At 41.5% G+C, this 18538-nt stretch overlaps 2 protein-coding genes across 17 annotated transcripts in view; one reads left to right on the top strand and one right to left on the bottom strand.

The window, feature by feature from the left end:
- The window catches only part of mapk8ip3 (mitogen-activated protein kinase 8 interacting protein 3), a 30584-nt gene extending 16894 nt beyond the window's left edge, over nt 1-13690 (top strand). For 6 of the 15 annotated variants that reach the window (XM_032588536.1, XM_032588535.1, XM_032588540.1 and 3 more), the window contains 22 exons: nt 107-259; nt 1721-1769; nt 2001-2152; nt 2367-2423; nt 2517-2684; nt 3061-3220; nt 5081-5131; nt 5981-6067; nt 6556-6705; nt 6814-6979; nt 7088-7285; nt 8178-8355; nt 8470-8589; nt 8920-9000; nt 9128-9195; nt 9293-9441; nt 9577-9748; nt 9861-9974; nt 10822-10860; nt 11249-11413; nt 12166-12312; nt 12993-13690. In XM_032588536.1, coding sequence (XP_032444427.1) covers nt 107-259; nt 1721-1769; nt 2001-2152; nt 2367-2423; nt 2517-2684; nt 3061-3220; nt 5081-5131; nt 5981-6067; nt 6556-6705; nt 6814-6979; nt 7088-7285; nt 8178-8355; nt 8470-8589; nt 8920-9000; nt 9128-9195; nt 9293-9441; nt 9577-9748; nt 9861-9974; nt 10822-10860; nt 11249-11413; nt 12166-12312; nt 12993-13120 — 2752 coding nt within the window. In that variant the 3' untranslated portion in view covers nt 13121-13690. The remainder of the gene's footprint in view (nt 1-106; nt 260-1720; nt 1770-2000; nt 2153-2366; nt 2424-2516; nt 2685-3060; nt 3221-5080; nt 5132-5980; nt 6068-6555; nt 6706-6813; nt 6980-7087; nt 7286-8177; nt 8356-8469; nt 8590-8919; nt 9001-9127; nt 9196-9292; nt 9442-9576; nt 9749-9860; nt 9975-10821; nt 10861-11248; nt 11414-12165; nt 12313-12992) is intronic. The other 9 variants (XM_032588538.1, XM_032588543.1, XM_032588548.1 and 6 more) reach the window with 5 other exon arrangements.
- A 1061-nt stretch (nt 13691-14751) lies between these two features.
- nme3 (NME/NM23 nucleoside diphosphate kinase 3) lies at nt 14752-18462 on the bottom strand. 2 transcript variants are annotated; one of them, XM_032588553.1, is made up of 5 exons: nt 18338-18462; nt 16615-16745; nt 16411-16512; nt 16220-16332; nt 14752-15919 (listed from the first exon to the last, which is right to left on the bottom strand). In XM_032588553.1, exons 1-5 carry the CDS (start codon nt 18381-18383, stop codon nt 15805-15807), a joined length of 507 nt encoding a protein of 168 aa, XP_032444444.1. In that variant the 5' UTR covers nt 18384-18462; the 3' UTR covers nt 14752-15804. The 2 variants fall into 2 exon arrangements, with proteins under 2 accessions (XP_032444444.1, XP_032444443.1); XM_032588552.1 differs by lacking the exon at nt 18338-18462 and adding an exon at nt 17824-18313.
- Nucleotides 18463-18538: the final 76 nt, after the last annotated feature.

Here is an 18538-nt window from a genome sequence, read left to right on the forward strand (position 1 = left end):
ATATGCTAGCCTGACCTAATTGAGATGCTACGCATGGAAGGTACTATTACATTAGAAAATGACAGCTTGTTTCAATACCCGTTCTTGTCTCTCTGCTGTTTGACAGAAACGCTCTGAACATTGTAAAAAACGATCTTATCGCCAAAGTGGACGAGCTGTCGAGTGAGCAGGAGGTGCTGAAGGAGGAGCTGGAGGCGGTGCGGCAATCCAAGAACAAGGTGGACGCCAGAATCAAGGAGCTGGAAGAAGAAATCAAGAGGTGAGAGAACCTTTTTTGTTTTTTTCAGATTTGTCTTGCAAGATTTTAGAGGCAATAAAGTTCAGGATGAGAGAGCTCCACAGTTGGTACACAACAAGAACCTGTTGACCTGTAACCTAAAACCCAGGGAGGGTAAAGTAGCAGGTTTATCTCAGCAGCAGTAACATGATAGTGTTTGAATACCTGTTTCTCTTGCTGGGTGCAAATATAACAGGGAAGAGGAAAAATATTCAAATGTGAAGCTCGTAGTTTCTGTTTGTTTTTGTCAAACCCACAAAAAAAAAAACTGTTTCGGTCTCCAAATTCATGTTTTGGACAAAATTCACTAGACGCAGAAATTCAACGCTAATTGAAATGTCAAAGCGCCACTGCACATTTAAATCATATGTCCTTGCATTTTCCAGAATAATTAAATTTCTAGCACTAGTTTCATATGTCTGATTTTTGTGAGCTAGGATGATGATCTAGGAAGTTTCTTTAGATGAAACTTTGAAGATGGATTTGAACGTTTAGGTCAAATTGAGCTTATATACAGGCAGATTTCAAAAAAAGTGTTCACAACCTGAGAGAAGGTTAAAAGTGCTAATATTTTTAAAAGCAAATAAAAAAACATATATATATATATATATATATATATGTATATTAACCTGGCATTTACTTGAAATTCAGTAGTTTATTTTACTTTACCACTTATTTTATTCATTTGCTATTTAATTGAGCTGTTGTAGAAATTCCAATGCTTCCTTTTTGCCTTAATGCAATTAAAATTAATTATATTTTTATGTTCCTAAAACTCTTCTAGATTTTGGTATGAAGCGTTATGAAGATTCTTAAGTGTTTCTGGAGTTTTGTTGTTTTATTTACAATGTTTATTTCAGTCTTTGCGTTTTCTCAGTCCCACATTTCACATGACATTTTATTCTAGTCATGTTAAAAACATTTTTTATATTAATTAATTGACGGTTGCTTTCTTACTTTTGAGTTCACGTTTTTGTAACTGCACACCTTGTGTTACATTTAATTGTATAATAACAAATACCATCTTGATTGATCGGTTGACACATTGATTGACCAAAACGCTGTGGAAAAACAGGTGTATGCTCATACATGTAAAAACAGCTACAATATATAATGATAAGCAGTGAATATATGAAATATTAGAATAAAAAAAACAGCAAAGATTAAAAGCTGGGTGGTTTGAAAAGTGCTTAGAGTTAGAAATGTTTGTCCACCTTCTGTCAGATATAAATTACGTCATCAATTTGGTGTTAAAAACAATTCGGCTGGGAATTGATCCTGATCTGCTAATACGGTGGATCATCCAAAGGAACACGACTTCCTCTTTAAAAATGTGTTTTCCTTAAAGCATCTGCATCTACAGCGTGGCTAGAGTCTAGAAACCAAATTAAATCATTTTTATTCTATGTAACTGAGTTGTTGTGTGTTGCTTTCTGACTGCAGGTTAAGAGCAGAAGCATCTCGGGACTCTAAAGACGAAGTTGGTGATGACGTGAGTAAACTCAACCTCTGCACTCCTAAATCCTGTCCTACAAACCACGTTCAGTACCTCTACTATCATTGGCAGACACAAGGGAAAGAAAACAAAACTTCAAGTGTTTGTGCATTAATGACGTGCGTTTAGCTGCGTAGGGTTTGTACAATAAAAGACGGGAATCAGCCTGTATGAGTTCCTTTAGTTGAAATTGGTTTGTGAAAGTGTACCCTCCTTCTTTGTGCCCAGTTTTCATCGCCCATGCAGGACGGGGACATGTCGATGACCCAGCGGCGCCGCTTCACTCGGGTGGAGATGGCCCGTGTGCTGATGGAGCGGAACCAGTACAAAGAGAGGCTGATGGAGCTGCAGGAGGCGGTGCGATGGACAGAGATGATCAGGTACTCATGAACAGATGCAACTTTTGACGGAAAATTAAGAGCATTTCAAATTTTTCATCTTTTGTCTAAAAGAAAAACAAATCTGATTTGTTTCTTCCATTGCCTTTTTTTCTCTAATTTCATCATATTTTGTTACTTTATAAAATCTCCTAATGCCATTTTACAATTGAACTATTTATTTATATCATGAACTTGCTCTCCTCTCTTCTCCCAGGGCTTCTAGGGAGAGTCCGCCCATCCAGGAGAAGAAGAAGTCCACCATCTGGCAGTTGTAAGCTTCAGCTTTTATTCTGAAACATTTACTGAAATAAAAACAAAAAAACCAGCTAAAGTAGATAATTTTATGACTCTCTCTGTCCCAAAGCTTTGCACGCCTCTTCAGCTCCTCGTCCAGCCCTCCTCCCGTCAAGCGACCTTACTCCAGCGTCAACATCCACTACAAGTCGCCCTCGCCGGCGTTCAACCAGCGGCGCAGTCACACCATGTGCCAGATCTCCACCTCCAACCGCACGCTGGAGTTCTTCCCTGAAGAGTGAGCGAAAGCAGCCAAAAACAAACTTAATCGCAGTCTGTCCTTACTCCGCAGCACGCCTGGATGCTCGCTCGCTTCTAGCAGCCTGCAGATCAGAGCGCTTCTGCTGTAGTTGGTTCCTTTGACCAGAAGCAACTAATTACTGCAGCAGAAGAAGTATGCTCGACAATGTTGTTGGCATAAAGTTAAAAAAGACAGAGTTTCAGGACCAACAAGACCACTAACTAATGTTCCCTAACAGGAAATAGCAGCTTTGCTTCTGCTTCCTTTCTCCATCTTTTCTTCTTCTTCTCTGATTCTCGCTGCTGGCTGGCCAGGCTGCTAACGCTTCGCCTTCTCTCCCCTCTCTTTCTTCCCCCAACCCCGTTGCTTCCAGACTGGCCAGTAACGGTGTTGCGTCTCTCCTCAGTGACTCGGCGCTGATGGCGCGCCGAGAGCAGCGGCGTGAGCAGTACAGGCAGGTGCGAGAGCACATGCGCCGTGACGACGGCATCATGCAGGCCTGTGGCTGGAGCGTGCCATCTCGCCTCAAGCAGGTGAAATGCACACACAGGGGTCTCCCCACCTTCACGGCTACGAGACCTCCAAAAATGTAAAAGTCCAATCATTTCCTTATGTCTTAATTCACAAAGAATTTCTTGTAATAATTTCGGATCCTGCATGATCGATAGTTCTTCATGTCTTCTGAAGTATGGCTGTTTTTTCCACTTATCTTCAGTCCTGTTTGGTTACATGACAGCATGTTGAGCAGCCTGTAATCCAAAAATGAGAAAAGGCGACAGGTTTTTCCTCAAAATGGGAAAAACTTGTCCCATCCCATTAAAGTAAGGTAGGCGGATGTTGATCTTCATAAATCAGTCAGATTTATTTGCGAGTTTCTGCAAACGGGCATTGAGGAGAATGAACCAAATCACAGAGAAAAATCTCAAAACCGTTTTGATCGTCTCAGTCCTCAGATTTGGTTTTTATAGGAAACCTGTAGAGTGAGCAAAAGAGGACCTCGGCCTTTGTGCTAAGAGGAAAGATGTTTTGGAATTGTTCTCAGAGAAGACCAACGCTCTCTTCGGGCCAAATTAAGTTCCTCAACGAGAGAAGAAAAGACATTCCTCTGACAATGGCTCAAAACTAGACTGAAAAAAGTGAAAGAGCAGCTAATGACCTCAAGAAAGCATGACGGCCACAATAAAATATTAGAGTACAATCTTAATCACAACCTAAAAGAAAACACAAGGAAAACAGATAAAATAAGACTCTTGCACATTACTGTACAGCGTCAACTGGCAGACATGAGAGACTGAAACTGGGACCTAAACCTTCTTTGTAAACTTTATGAAGTGTAGGAATTATTTTTAAATACATGAGGATCTAAAGTAACCTAATTTTTAAGGTTTAGTCTTCTTAAACGGACACAAAATCCCAGTACAGTAACTTTATTACCAGCTTAGATTTTTAAAAATCAGCTTGGAAATTGTCCTGTCCTTGGAAATAAGAAGTTAGAACTTATAATAGAAGTAGAACGCTTCTACTATTTTTTTTTTGTCTTTGAGCTATTTCAGCTTACCGTCTCGATTTAAACTGGATGAGACGTTTTCTCTTTCAGGTCAGAAAAAGCACTGTAGTGAGATGGGCTGAAAGGTCACTCAGTGTGGAAGAAGTCATAAAAACAACATAAAACATTCAGAATATAACACATAAGTACATTCAGGGACAAATCTTAAATTGAAATGTTTGACCATATTGTAAATGTTACATTTGGGGCATTATGCTGTGGGAATGTTTTACTTCAGGAGGATCTGGTGCACTTCACAAAACATAACATTACGAAGAAAGAACATCATGTGGGAATATTAGCGCAAAATGTCACGGTATCTGTCAAGAAGTTAAAACTTTGTGTGGAATAGGTTTTTCAGAGGAACAATGAGCCAAATGCCTTCAAATCTGAATCAAAGTGGCTTAAATATAACAAAACCGACATTTAGGAGTTGCCATCACGGAGCCCTGACCTAATTCTGACTGAGTTACATCAGTTCTGTCAGGAGGAATGGGCCAAAATTCCAGCAAAATGTTGTGAGAAACCTAAAACGTTGAAACGAGTCCTACAGTTTAAAGGGTAAATCTGCCAAATCCTAAGCAAATATATACATTTTGAAGAAATCAGAATTAATCAACGAAAAAAGAAGGGAAAAGTCCTCCTAACTTACCTAAAACTGAAAGATTTAGTCTGATTTAATGTCAGACAGGAAAAAAAAAAGTTTGTCTTAGAGTGTATAAATATGTCCGGCTTCAAGTGTATCTTGAAGTGTTGCTGGCAGAGAGAGGTCGATTCTCTTGGCTGGAAAAAGGCCGACGGCGCGGTTTGTTGGTAGGCAGGTGGCTCTAACTCTGGTCTCCCGCAGACTGGTGGTCAGACGGACGGCGCTAAGGACAGCCCGCTGAAGAGACAACAGGCAAGTGAGACCGACAGAGAGCCAGCATGCGCCATCATGGCTTCCCCCTCCTGTTTTTAACCTCCCACCTGAATCTCTAACCCTCTCAGAAGCTGATAGAAGAAGATATTTTTTAATTAAAAAAGAACAAAAATCCCAAACGTAGGATTTGTGATCTAGCGGACTTACAGAAATGCATGAAATTTTAGTGATAACGTTTTATTTGTAGGCATGATGTGGTTAGATATTTGATACAAGACTTTCTTACCCCTGGCAGCCTTTTTACCTTTGACCTCTGTCTGTCTCAACCTGCCCTACCTTACACACTTCTTAACTCTGCTTTACCTTGGTGTTTTACCTAAAAAAAAGAGCAACTAATGCACTTTATAGTGATGAGACTGTGGTGTTTTGTTTTATTTTTCAATTTTTAGCTGTTTTGGCTTCTAGAACAAACATTTAATTGCTGCTCAAATCCCTCCCTGGCTTAATCTAATTTCAAAATATTGATGCACAGTGGTCTCGCCCGGAACGTCAGCTGGAGATAGACACCAGCACCCCACCCAACCCCTCTATGGGACAAGGGTGTAGAGAAAATGGATGGATGGATGACGCACAGTGGATTAATATTGTCACATACAGTACATGGCTTAGACTTTAATATTTTGTAGCAATGAACACCATTACAGATAGAGGCGGAGACAAAAAGATGGATAGCGTGGGTATATCGTGACGTCAAACGGTGCTTTTTGGGGGTTTTATATATATATATAATTTTTTGTCAGTGCTCAGGGGATTTCGAGATGCTACGAGCGAACCAAAACATATAATCTCCCCACCTGTCTCCTGACCACTCATCACTTTTCCCTGCAGACCAATGAGAAAGAGGATAACCGCATGAAGAATGTGCCTGTTCCGGTGTACTGTCGCCCTCTGGTGGAGAAAGACCCCAACAGGAAGGTGAGAGGATTTCACTGAAATGAGCTAAGTGGGTACATATGCTCAAAGAATGCTTCATTTACTTTTTTCATCTGTTTTTATTCTTAGATGAAAGATGGAAAAACTTGTATAAGAAGTGTGTGATTATGTGGAAGCCTCACTATTTACTCGGAGTGTGTTATTTTGTGTCACTACTTAAAATATTTAAAAAGCTGACTTCATCTCAACGCTATTGTTGGAGGTGGTCACAAAACTAAAAATGTCAATCTGATCCAGGTTTAGTTTAGCTTAGTTCAGTTTAGTTATTTATTTCAAACATATTCACATGCACAATTCAAATATCATAATATCGGTTTAGCTGACTACTTGTTCGAAAAGGGGGTAGAAATATAAACTTATTCGATCCTGGCCCATTTCTTTTATTCTTACTTTTTCTGATTGCATCTTTAGACTGCGGCAGATTCAACGACGTTTTGTGCTTCGTTCTTCATTTGCATTTGTGCTTGTAGTTGTGGTGCGCAGCGGGAGTCGACCTGACAGGATGGAGAGTCAGCAGCCAGGAGGCGGCGCCACCCAAAGCACCATCAGGCAGCGGTGACCCCCTGCAGACTGAGGAGGACCGAGCGGACAAGAAGAACACGTCACCTGAGAAGAGGAAGGTATCCCTTCGTGTTTTAATGACTTATTTCCTCCATAATTAACCATGAGTGACCCTTTCCTTTTCTTACTTTATCACCATTGTTTTTATCTTTCCACCTCTGTCTCAGTCTAAGGACCTCCAGGAGACAGACAGCATGAACAGTCGAGTGTGGATCCTCACCAGCACCCACTCTGCCAGCAAGGTGGTCATCATCGACGCCAACCAGCCTGGCTCTCTGGTCGACCAGTTCAACGTCTGCAACGCACACGTGCTCTGCATCTCCAGTGTGCCAGGTCAAATAGGAAACACCATTTTATGCCTGATTGTTTTATATTTCAACGTGAAAGTAAGTTGTTGTTTGTTTTTTTTTCGCTGCTCATGTGTATTTCTGGTTTCTCCAGCTGCCAGCGAGAGTGATTATCCAGCAGGAGAAATCGTGTTGGATCCAGGTGATGGAGGAGCAGGAGGAGGAGAGGACATGGGAGGCGTGGAGGGCATGTTGGCTGGCATCACGCTGGTTGGCTGTGCCACGAACTGCAGTGTTGCCCGTAGCAACTGCTCCTCGCGTACAGACACACCCATAGTGGATAAAGGACAAGGTGGGCTCATTGCCAATACAGCATCTTGCAAAAGTTTCCAAACTGCTTTAACTTTTCCTCATCTTGTCACATTTCTACCTCATGACTTCATGGTACTTTATTGGGGTTTTGTTCAATGGATCAACATAAAGTGCAACATCTTTGCAAAGGAGAAAAAATATTCCAGGGTTTTAAAATGTGACAGATAAATAAATACATAAATAAAAGTGTGACAGACATCTAATTCAGTGCCTGGAAAGCCATCTTCTTGAACTGGAAAAACACAAATTCTTACCAAGTATTTTTGGTACAGCTTCTAGAGTAAAGTACACTAGAAATAAGACAAAACTAACTTACATCACGATATAGAAGCTGGTTGTAAGACAACGAAGTAGTTATATGTGAAGTAATCTATCAGTGGGACTAGTGCTTTTCATCAATAGTAAGCTCATATCACGATGAAAAGGTACTTGTGAGACAGTTTTATCTTATTTCAAGTGCACTAAACTATTTGTACTAGAAACTAGACAAAAAATACTTTGTGAAATTTTGTGTTTTCGCTGTGGTTTGTACCGACCCGTTTTGCACACGTCGGCACTAAAAGTTTGTTTTGAAGTTTTGTCATAGATTCTCAGTTAGATTAGTCTGGACTTTGACTGGGATGTTCTAAGACATGAATATATACTTCATTTTAGCTCAGGCTTCATGTTTAGAGTCAACGACCATGCTGGTCTAAGTCTCTTCACCGGGTTTTTTATTCTGTATTTAACTCCATCCATCTTTGCATCAACTCTCTTCAGCTTTTCTGACCCTGCTGCGTTTGTAATGTGACAAGCGGTGTGAATATTTTAGCGTTGTACCTGACAGAGGAAATGACTTTGTGTGTCTACATTTCTCTGGTGTTTTTCTGCAGCCCCCGCCGCTCCCCCCATGAACGGGAAGATTCACCCCGCCCAGTCAGCCGAGGAAGCCACGGAGGCCACGGAGGTTTCTGAATCCGCAGCCAGCCAGCCGGAGATGGGGTCCGGACGCCCGGGGCCCTTCACCGAGCACGTCTTCACCGATCCTCAGCCTCGTCCGGCAGATGATAGGTAGGAAGTCTACCTATCTAAGTCTACCTAAGTTGCACGTGCACAGACAGATCCGCGGAAAACGTGTCAATAAGCGCACTGGTTGAGGCTTCCAATGGCGTCTTGTCCACTCAGGAGCGCGGGCCAGTCCAAAGACGAATCGTCTCAGTCCGCAGAGTCTGAGGAAGGAGGGGAAGAAACCAAAAACTACACCAGCGTGGCCCCCACCATGTGGCTCGGGGCGCAGAACGGCTGGTGAGCAGATCTACTTATGAGGTTTTATTTTTCAAAAATTCAAATACAGCTTCCTGGTTTTTTATATGAAATAAAATAAGAAAGTAAATCTAGAAGTTAGATTGTAAGCACAACACTTCCTGATGTGCTTTGATGAAAGGAAAAAATAACAACAGTCATAAAATTATGTGTATGTGTGTAGTGCATGAAGACAAAAAAAGTCTACACTGACTTAAATAGGTTATAACCTATAGGTTTGAAAATGCAGTTTTTTTAAAAGTTAAACAGAAATAGCAGAAACAAGAAAGAAAAGCGGTTTTCTCGTTGCTGACCTTCGTCTTTCCCTCCAAGGCTTTATGTCCACTCTGCTGTCGGAAACTGGAAGAAGTGTCTCCACTCCATCAAACTCAAAGACTCGGTTCTCAGTCTGGTGTAAGTCAAACATCCCTCCACGTCCTTTTTTTCGCGGCTACATGTCATTTTGTTGTAGCTCTCTGCTCTGAATTCAGGGTCTCTCTCTCCAGTCTCTCAGCAGTTTCTGTCTCCTGTCTCTTTTCAGGCACGTGAAAGGTCGTGTGCTGGTCGCCCTCGCTGACGGGACGCTCGCCATATTCCACCGTTCAGAAGGTGTTTGCATCTTGACTGTCACTTCATGTTGGTGCGACTGCCTCCAGATGCTTTTGTCTGTTGCGGTGGCATCGCTTCACTGTGTTTTTGTCCCCAGACGGCCTGTGGGACCTGTCCAACTATCACCTCATGGACCTCGGCCGGCCTCATCACTCCATCCGCTGCATGGCGGTCGTCCACGATAAGGTCTGGTGCGGCTACAAGAACAAGATTCATGTCATTCAGCCCAAAAGCATGCAGATCGAGGTGAGTTACAGGACATCCCTCTGTTAAACAACCGAATCCAACATTCAGCTTCAGTTTTTCCTTACGGTACATCAGCTGCTGCTGCTGCTTTTTTCTAATGATTCTCTCTGTTTCTGGTTCTCTGCTGCTTCGTAGAAGTCGTTCGACGCCCACCCCCGGAGGGAGAGCCAGGTGCGGCAGCTGGCCTGGATCGGTGACGGCGTGTGGGTCTCGATCCGGTTAGACTCCACCCTGCGTCTGTACCACGCGCACACGCACCAGCACCTCCAGGATGTGGACATTGAGCCATACGTCAGCAAAATGTTGGGTGAGTTCGAATTCGGTTAATCCCGGCTCATGGAGATTTTACGCAGTTAGTTATCATTGCCGGGGTGTTTAACGTTGAGCTTTAACACGCCGTCCACGGTTCTGGGTTTAAGGTACCGGCAAGCTGGGCTTCTCGTTTGTGCGGATCACGGCCCTGCTGATTGGTGGAAACCGTCTCTGGGTGGGGACAGGAAACGGCGTGATCATCTCCATCCCGCTGACAGAGAGTAAGTGTGACAGAAAGTGGGGGAAAAACATTCATACCCCTTTTGAATGTCAATTTTATGTGATAGACAAACACAAAGCAGGACATCATTTTGAACTTCTTGAAACAGAAGTACACGTGTTTTTCAAACTTCATTATTCTTTTGCAGCAGACTAACATTGCTCATTGCCCTATATACAAGATCTCTATAAACATGGATCATGGTGCTGTGGGGATGATTTTGTTTCTTTCAGCAGAGACAGGGAATCTGGTCGCAGTGGATGGGAAGATGAATGGGCCAAAAATTGGGAGAATCATGGAAGAAGACGTGTTAAATCTGTGAAAGACTCAAAAATTAAAGGTTCTTGGGTCTTGAGTCTTTTACTCTATTAAAGATTAGAAGTGTATCACAGGTATATCACAACATACCATAAATAAAAAGCTGTATAGTCCCTTGTGAGAAGGATATTTTCTGATAGTGTTTATATTGTGGAAACATTTAGGTATTTTTCGTTATAAAGAAATTAGGTTTTTGAAATTGATTTGAAGTTGATGGCTTTACCTTGAAATTACTTCAAATTATTTAGTAATTGCTTAGAAAGTTAGTTTGGATTTAATTGCACTACAAAACAGAAAATATGAACAATTTTTTAAAAAATCATTCCCTAAACTGGTTCTTTGGATTTTTATTTTTTAAAAATCTAAAAACTCCCACCGACCTTCTCCGCTCTTCTCCAAGCATCTTCTCCCTCCTCCGTCTTTCCTCTCTCCCTCAGTGGTTGGACCTCCTTCTCCCAGTCCAGGTCGTAACATTTTTCTGTTGCTTTCCTCTTTCTCGTCCCTCTCTCCTCTTCTCGCTCCCCCCAAAGCGGTGGTTCTTCACCGGGGACAGCTGCTGGGGTTGAGGGGTAAGTGGGAGCGCTCCCTCCCTTCCTCCTGCTGTTGTGATCTTACTGTTCTCACCCAGTCAACCCTTCGTATTTCCCTGCAGACCTCCAGTATACTACATGCTTTTTGTTGGTGGTATACTTTCAGCAGTCTTGTGTTTTATTACTTTACTGAGAAACACTAAACGTTCTTTAATGATTTTTATTGTCATCTTTTACCGATTAGATGCTTTGCATGACAGTTTTTTTTTTCATATATATCTTCTCTGTGTAACACATTTGCTGCATGCAAGATCTTTGATTTGTCATTTTATTTTGGGGTTTAAAGTGTTTAAATTTGCATGTGTGATTTTTACTGCGAGCCTTCCTGTTTGCCTTCTCACCAATATGCTCTCTCTTTCTCCATCAGCTAATAAAGTGTCTCCTACGTCCTCCGGCGGTGTGATCCATGTGTATGGCGATGACAGCTCTGAGAAGAGCACCGGCAGCTTCATCCCCTACTGCTCCATGGCCCAAGCGCAGCTGTGTTTCCATGGACACCGTGATGCTGTCAAGTTCTTCGTATCCGTACCAGGTAGCTATAGATCATGGCTTTACCTTTAGGTTAATGAAACGCTTTTTGTACCGCCTTCAAGTGACTTTTTTGTTCATGAGATATGACAGAGATGACAACACAGTACAAAATGAAGCTTGATATCAATTTAAAGGCCCCAAAACACGGTTAGGAAATTTAGGTCACCGAAATTTGATGACTTTAGCATTATTCTTTTTTCACCCAAGCATGAATGCCACTTTAAAGTCCAATAACTTCTCACATATTGAAAACAAAACAGAGCCCAGAGTGGAGCCTTGAGGTACTCCTCATGAACGTGGTGCTGGGATGGAACAGTGTCGCAAATCTGAACCTTTTAAAGCATCCCTCTACAACAGAGAGCTTAATTTTAAATGATTAGGTTTTTAGATTGTTAAGACAGATTGAGCCAGTTTAAAAGTCTGGTCTAGATGCTTCGTTTACCTGTCTTAATGTCATTTGCACAGAATTGATAGCTTTTATATTAATAAAACATAAAAGTATTTTAAACCTCAAAAGTAACATATTGAAAACAAGGCAGGGCCCAGATGACAGTCTTGAGGAACTCCACAAGAATCTTCAATACTAAAATATTTTAAGCCCTCAGTCAAAGGAGAACTCAATTTTGATAGTTTTAATTAGATTTAAAATACAGATTGTGACGTTTTTCTAGGCTGTCCTATAAGTGCAATTCAAATTTCCAAATTGCTCTTTCATATTTAACGACTTGTTCCTTTTTTTTTTTTTTTGCACAGGTAATGTTTTGGCCACCTTAAACGGCAGCGTTCTGGACAGTCCATCCGAAGGTCAGAGCACCGCAGCACCCACAGAGACGGAGGCGCAGAGCGTCCAGAACGTGCTGGTGCTGAGCGGAGGAGAGGGCTACATCGACTTCCGCATAGGTGGGCAGTGACTCTCACAAACCTTCACTCTAACAAAAATCTTTCAATTTGCTCTTTTCTTAAAAAAAACACATACATGGTGTTAGCTACTACGTCACTTTTCTAATAACATTTTATTAAAAGCTACCTTTTTGGGTAACACTTTATTTGAAGGAGTGTGAATAAGACTGACATAATACTGTCATAAACTTGATGTAACTCCTGTCATGAGCATGAAGGAGTTTTTATAAATGCTTATGATTGTTGTCATGAAGTGTCATTCGATAAATCATGACACTTTTAATGCAAAGTTGAAACTTTTAGTGGACTTTTAGTGCACGTTTTAGTACAACTTTGCACTGAAAGTGTCAGTGTTTACCAAAAAATACCAAGTTGGCAATTTTAATACCCTTTTAATGCAACTTTTAGTGATACTTTGCATTAAAAGTGTCATAATTTACCAAATGATAATTCAAGACAACAGACATAAACACTTATGAAGACTCCATCATGTTCATAACAGGTGTTATGTCAGGTGTCATAACAGTTGTTGTACACCCCTTCAAATAAAGTGTTACCCATTTCTGTGTACTAATGTCACTTGTCATATGTAAACTAATTAACTGCCCAAAGAGGTGTTTTATTTTCATGAATTATAGGAATAATTGTGTCCTGATCCATGTTTTTATTTTTTCCTGCAGGTGATGGGGAGGATGATGAGACGGAGGAAGGTGACAGCGGCGGTGGTGCTTCGCAGATGAAACCTGCTTTGAGCAAAGCTGAGCGAAGCCACATCATCGTCTGGCAGGTGTCCTACGTGCCGGAGTGACGCCTAAATCTGCTGCAGCAGTACACCTGAACATCTTATTGAAGAAACCTCCCTCTCTCTCCTCTCCCGCTCCCAGAAGCTTCAAGCCACTAAAACTTTGTAATTATTCCCTGGTCATGTAAAAGTTCCCTTCTTGCTCTGAAAATGAATAAACCCTTCAAGCTGCGCATCTTTCCTTGTAACTATTAAACCCCCCGCTACCCCACCACCTTTTAACTTTAATGCCTTGTAAGTACCTCCTTTGGCCTAGTTATCTGCTTGCCATCCTGTGTCTGTCCCACACAGGGCATTGTAACCATCCTCATAAGCCTTGTAACTACCTCCCTCCTCTGTAACCATCAAATACTCACCCTGTAAGCACACCTTATCTCTGACATTCAGTCTCGGGTGCATCGGGCCCAGAGCTCCTAATAATTTTTGCCATTAAGTCCGCTATCTATGGAAACTTAAATCTAAAAACAAAAACAAGAAAGGAGAGCAACAGATACAGCAATGTGATGGTAGATGAAGTTGCATTTTCCCAAAAAAAAAAAAAAAAAAAGGACATTTTGCCGTTCTTATGCAATGATATAAGTTAAAGTAAAAATACATTTGGTCCCAGTGAAAGTAAATGTTGAATAAGTTGAGAAATGATATTTATTTTCCCCCTTGAAATGGTTTACAGCCTGTTTAGGTCCCGATTGAAAACATACAGCGCCTTGAAAAACTATTCTTACTCCTCGAGCCTCTCTACATCTTGTCATGTTACGACCATAAATGTAATTTATTGGAATTTTACATGATAAAGCAACAAATTCATTTAAAGGTTTCAGAGTAAAAGGAGAGTTCATGCAAATCCACATTGAGGATTTTATAATTAGTAACTCATCATTTATCCTCTCGTCCTCTAGGTGATTCTTCCCTGTCTGTGCTAAACAAAAGCGTCCTCGCAGCATGACGCTGCCACCACCAGGTTTCACGGTGGGTATGGTGCTTTCAGGGTGACATGCAACATTAGTTTACCGCAAAACAGCCGTAATTTTGTAAAGAAAATTAAAAACACACAAGTGAATTCTGTTTACCAGTTAAGTGGTGTTTTTTAGGATTTTTACCACGGATTATCAGAGTAAAAGGTGCTAAATACAAATATATGCCTCTCATTTCAATTACATTAAAGTTTATGGATGTAACGTGACAAAATGTGGAAGTTAGTAATTTTTCAAGGCACAGACCTGTTGAGTGAGAAAAATCCTGGAAATATGTGATGCGGCCGCAGCAGTCTGAGACAGGTGAAAGGTCACACCGTTTCCACATCCACTCAGACTGGTAGTTGAATATTTTAATCCTTCGAAAAAGATTTCCCTCTTTGATTGGCTGTGGATCAGATGCTTTGGTGTGAAGCAGGTAAACAGTGGCATGCTGTTATTTTATGTACAGGGATAACTGTAAATGTCCAGACGCACTGAAGCCCATCCTCTTTGTTAAGTATGGAAACTCGTGCATTGATCTCTATCTGTGGATTAAATATTAAAACATATTTGTGTGCCGAAAGCAATCATCTCGAGTGTGTGCTGGGTTTGTTTTGTTTGCATCAAAGGAGAATGCAACAAGTACAGAGCAGAAGACGTCTCAGAAAGATTCAACTTGTTTTGTTTATTCAAGTTTAATAAATGAACTTACTCCATTTTTATTGCAGTGTTATGACAGGCTACAAACTGAGCCTGGTATAAAAATACAAAAGCAGTAACAATACAGAGTTCAATGCTGTTCAAAAGTTTTAAACTTTACATTCAAGTACTTCCACATGATCATATTTACACCCACAGAGCACCTGGAAAATGTGATACAAATGAAAAGAGGCTATTTTTATGTTTTAATAAATATCAATTTTCTTTTTTAAGTCGTGTAATGAGTGAGTTTCAAATCCATTATCTTCATAATTCCAGTTTCTTATTGCAACAAGTTATCCTTATAGCTTAAAAACTAAAAACATTGCTGGTCCTAACTATTTTAGTCTATAGTGCACCTTTGTTTTGTTAAAGGGCCAGTGTTATATATTTTCCAGGCACATGGTGCCATTTTTTAGCACAATCAAGTAACAAAATTCTATATATCAATGTGACTTAAGATAAATTTGACATTACAATTTAATGCTTTGAAATTGGGCCTCTGTCTTTATAAGATACTCCGCATTTCAAGAAGTCACAACCATGCTCCTTCTTAACAACGTCTTTGCCAGCGTTGCACGGAGAAGTAGCTGGTATATTGAGCTCAGCAAATGTGCAATTCTACCAGGTGTTTGCTAATTGCTGCTGGCTAGTTTGAAGGAGCTAAGCGAGAAGCTCTGTAATGCTCTGAAGGTTGGAAATTGCAGCTCCGAGGAGGAGCTTTGTCATCATCGCTGGCGCTCAGTCCCATCACAGCTGAATGGCTGCCATGGGAGATTAAAGGATTTCTTCAAGTATGTATGAGAGGATCAAAGCAACACACCAGGTATGTTTTCATAACATCATAACATGATGCAAAGTTCAAAAAAGTCAAGTTTACATAATACTACCCCTTTAAGTTTGCCCCATCTAAAAATGTAAACCAAGGAAATGATGCAGGAAAGCAGAGACGACCTTTCTTTGCTACAAACTACTGAAGCTAAAAAGACGAAGTTAACTGAGGTTTGATCTTTTAATGCCGCAGAACGCCTGTAAACATCAGTAGATCCAGTTGTTGGTGCTGCTCTCCCAGTGGTGGAGCTCGCTCTGACGGAACCAGAGACAGATTTCCTTCTGGGCGCTCTCCACCGAGTCGCTGCCGTGGATCACATTCCTGAAAACAGAGTGAAAGTTGCTCCTCTGATTATCATCCCGACGCAAAATGAACAAGTACTTTCTGAAAACACGACTATGTAAAAAAAGTAATACAATCGTCCTTTTTTTTTTTTTTTTTTTTACCAACAATATATCCTCACAATGACTTTAAAGGATTTCTGAGATTGTTAATTCAATGGTTACTATCCTGCAGTTTATTCTTACCCAGTATAACTAGAAAACATGTTTGCATGTTTCCACGGATAAAAGACTGAGATCAGACCTGTAACTTGCGGAGCAAGGTGATGAAATGGCTCACCTGCCCACTTCCACACAGAAATCTCCCCGGATGGTTCCCGGCAGTGAGTCTGCGGGATTGGTCTCGCCCAGCATCTTGCGAGCGGTCTTCACAACATCTAAACCCTGCCACACCTACACAAAAAGCAGGACGCTTTTGAACACAACCCAACACATCAAAACGTTGCTGAGAAACCCGTTGAGGAAACCCACCATTGCAACAACTGGTCCAGAACTCATGTAGCTGATTAGGGTGCTGTAGAAAGGCTTGTTCCTGAGCTCCCAGTAGTGTTCGCTTAGCAGCTCCTCAGACGCCTGGTGTGCATGTGCAACCAAAGATAAGCACATTAATTTACCAGACTGCATATCTGATCCACTGCGCTAACCCTCCGCAGCATTTGAACCACAAGTGAATACCTTTATAAGCTTAAGAGCAACGAGTTTGAAGCCTCTCCTCTCAAAACGACGCACTATTTCTCCCACCAGTTTCCGCTGCACACCGTCCGGCTTCACGGCGATGAAGGTGCGTTCGTTCGCCCCCGTCCAGCCTGAAATGGCACACGGGGAACTGTTTTAACTTGACCATAGCATGGGCTTGAGGCCAACAACAAATGAGACCAAACGTATCAAACTCAATCTAGCATCCCAAACTTTACACTGAATTTCTAGCAAACATATTAAAAGATTATGTCACTAGAATAGAATACGTTATTGTTTCTCGAGTTGGAAATACAGTTGCAGGGTTTCACCCAGAAAACTTGCTAAGCCGGATGCTTCGAGCACTAGGGCAGTGATCCAGACACCTGTCATGTTTTTAAGTAAATTTGTTTTTAAATTGACAGAAAATTTGAAAATATGACTTGATAACTATGCATTATTGGAAAACTGGAAGTTAATACCAAAACACCAACTATAAAGTCCTAAAAAAAAAGCAATCATTAAAAAAAGAACTAAAATAAATTAACATCGCAAAGCCTGGTGGGGGCACAAGTAAAGTCTGGTGGCCCGCCAGGCTTACAATACATTTTACATAATTTTACATAAACCCTGAATTAGATTATCAAGTAAATCTGTATCATTAAACAGTCATTGTCTGTGTTACTTGATTTTAATTATGCTCTTTGTTTACTAATTCTCTATATAAAAACCCTCTTCGCTGAATATGGCGTTAATTACCTATTATACAAAGGTAAAACTATAAAATATGACTAAATAAAGTAATTCTAGAATTTCTGAAGGAAACTGGTTGCATGCACATCAATAATTTTTATTCATAAAAATAAATAAACAATGCATCTAACAAATAAAATAATGCGATTTGGGGTCGGCGCCGACAGATCCTGCCTTGGTATTCTCATCCACTGATTAGCATCGCCCCCTAGTGGACACCTATAAAAATGCTGACGTTCACAATTTGAAATTCAACTTGCATCTCAATAAGCTTTATGCAAGGCGTTTGTTCTCCAGTACTTTCATGCGCAACAGCAGCTCTGTAGTATATTCTGCATGGCAGCTGGATTTAAAACAAAGTACCTGCAGCAGGCGCTCAGATATCTGCACTTCGACATCATTTCAAGCCACAACCCCGCACTCCCCGCTGTCCAAACCAGAAGTTTGGAACCTCACCGGGTTCGTCACTCCGCGCCTGTTTGGGTACCAGGTCCTCCAGCTCCTGCAGATCTCGCTGTGACCTTTTGGTCGGCCTCATTGTGGGGACTCTTGCCTGCAGCAGCCTATCAGATCCCGCAGTCTGCGCACGAGCACAAACCTTCCCAGTAAGCAGCGCGCGAACCCCTGAGCTAATAATAGGATGATGAATCAACTTTTCTGACAATGAGGAGCGGAACGCGTGAGCCACGCTGCGTGCCGTTAGACCCGCGGCTGAGAGAGAGAGCACGTTAGTTAGTAATAACTCATTAGTTCGGGTTGTTTTAGTGACATGTGGCAGTCTGAACTAATGCAACGCCCCAGTTAAAGTTAGAAAGCTTCTTAACTCCACGGTACCCGGTATACTGTAAGTGCTGCCTTTCGGCTAACCGAGGAGGAGGAGGAGGCGACTCTGACCCACCAGCATCTCTTGGAAACTGAAAACATCACCTGGTAAAACTCAGAGCGAGGCGCGGCAAACTGCAACACCAACCTGACTGGAAGACGTGGGCAAAAACAGACAGAAACAGGCAGATCATTGTCGAAGCAAGACGGAGCAACACTGTGGTCTGTCTGGGAGAATGAAGAAGGGCGGAGAGGAGAGCTACGTCACGTTGCCAAGGAACGCGCCAAAGCGCGAGTCTGTATGGCAAACCCTTAAATATTTAATAGGTACACTAGGCTCTGCAATGCA

This window comes from Xiphophorus hellerii, chromosome 16 (assembly GCF_003331165.1).
Source record: "Xiphophorus hellerii strain 12219 chromosome 16, Xiphophorus_hellerii-4.1, whole genome shotgun sequence".
Lineage (NCBI taxonomy): Eukaryota > Metazoa > Chordata > Actinopteri > Cyprinodontiformes > Poeciliidae > Xiphophorus > Xiphophorus hellerii.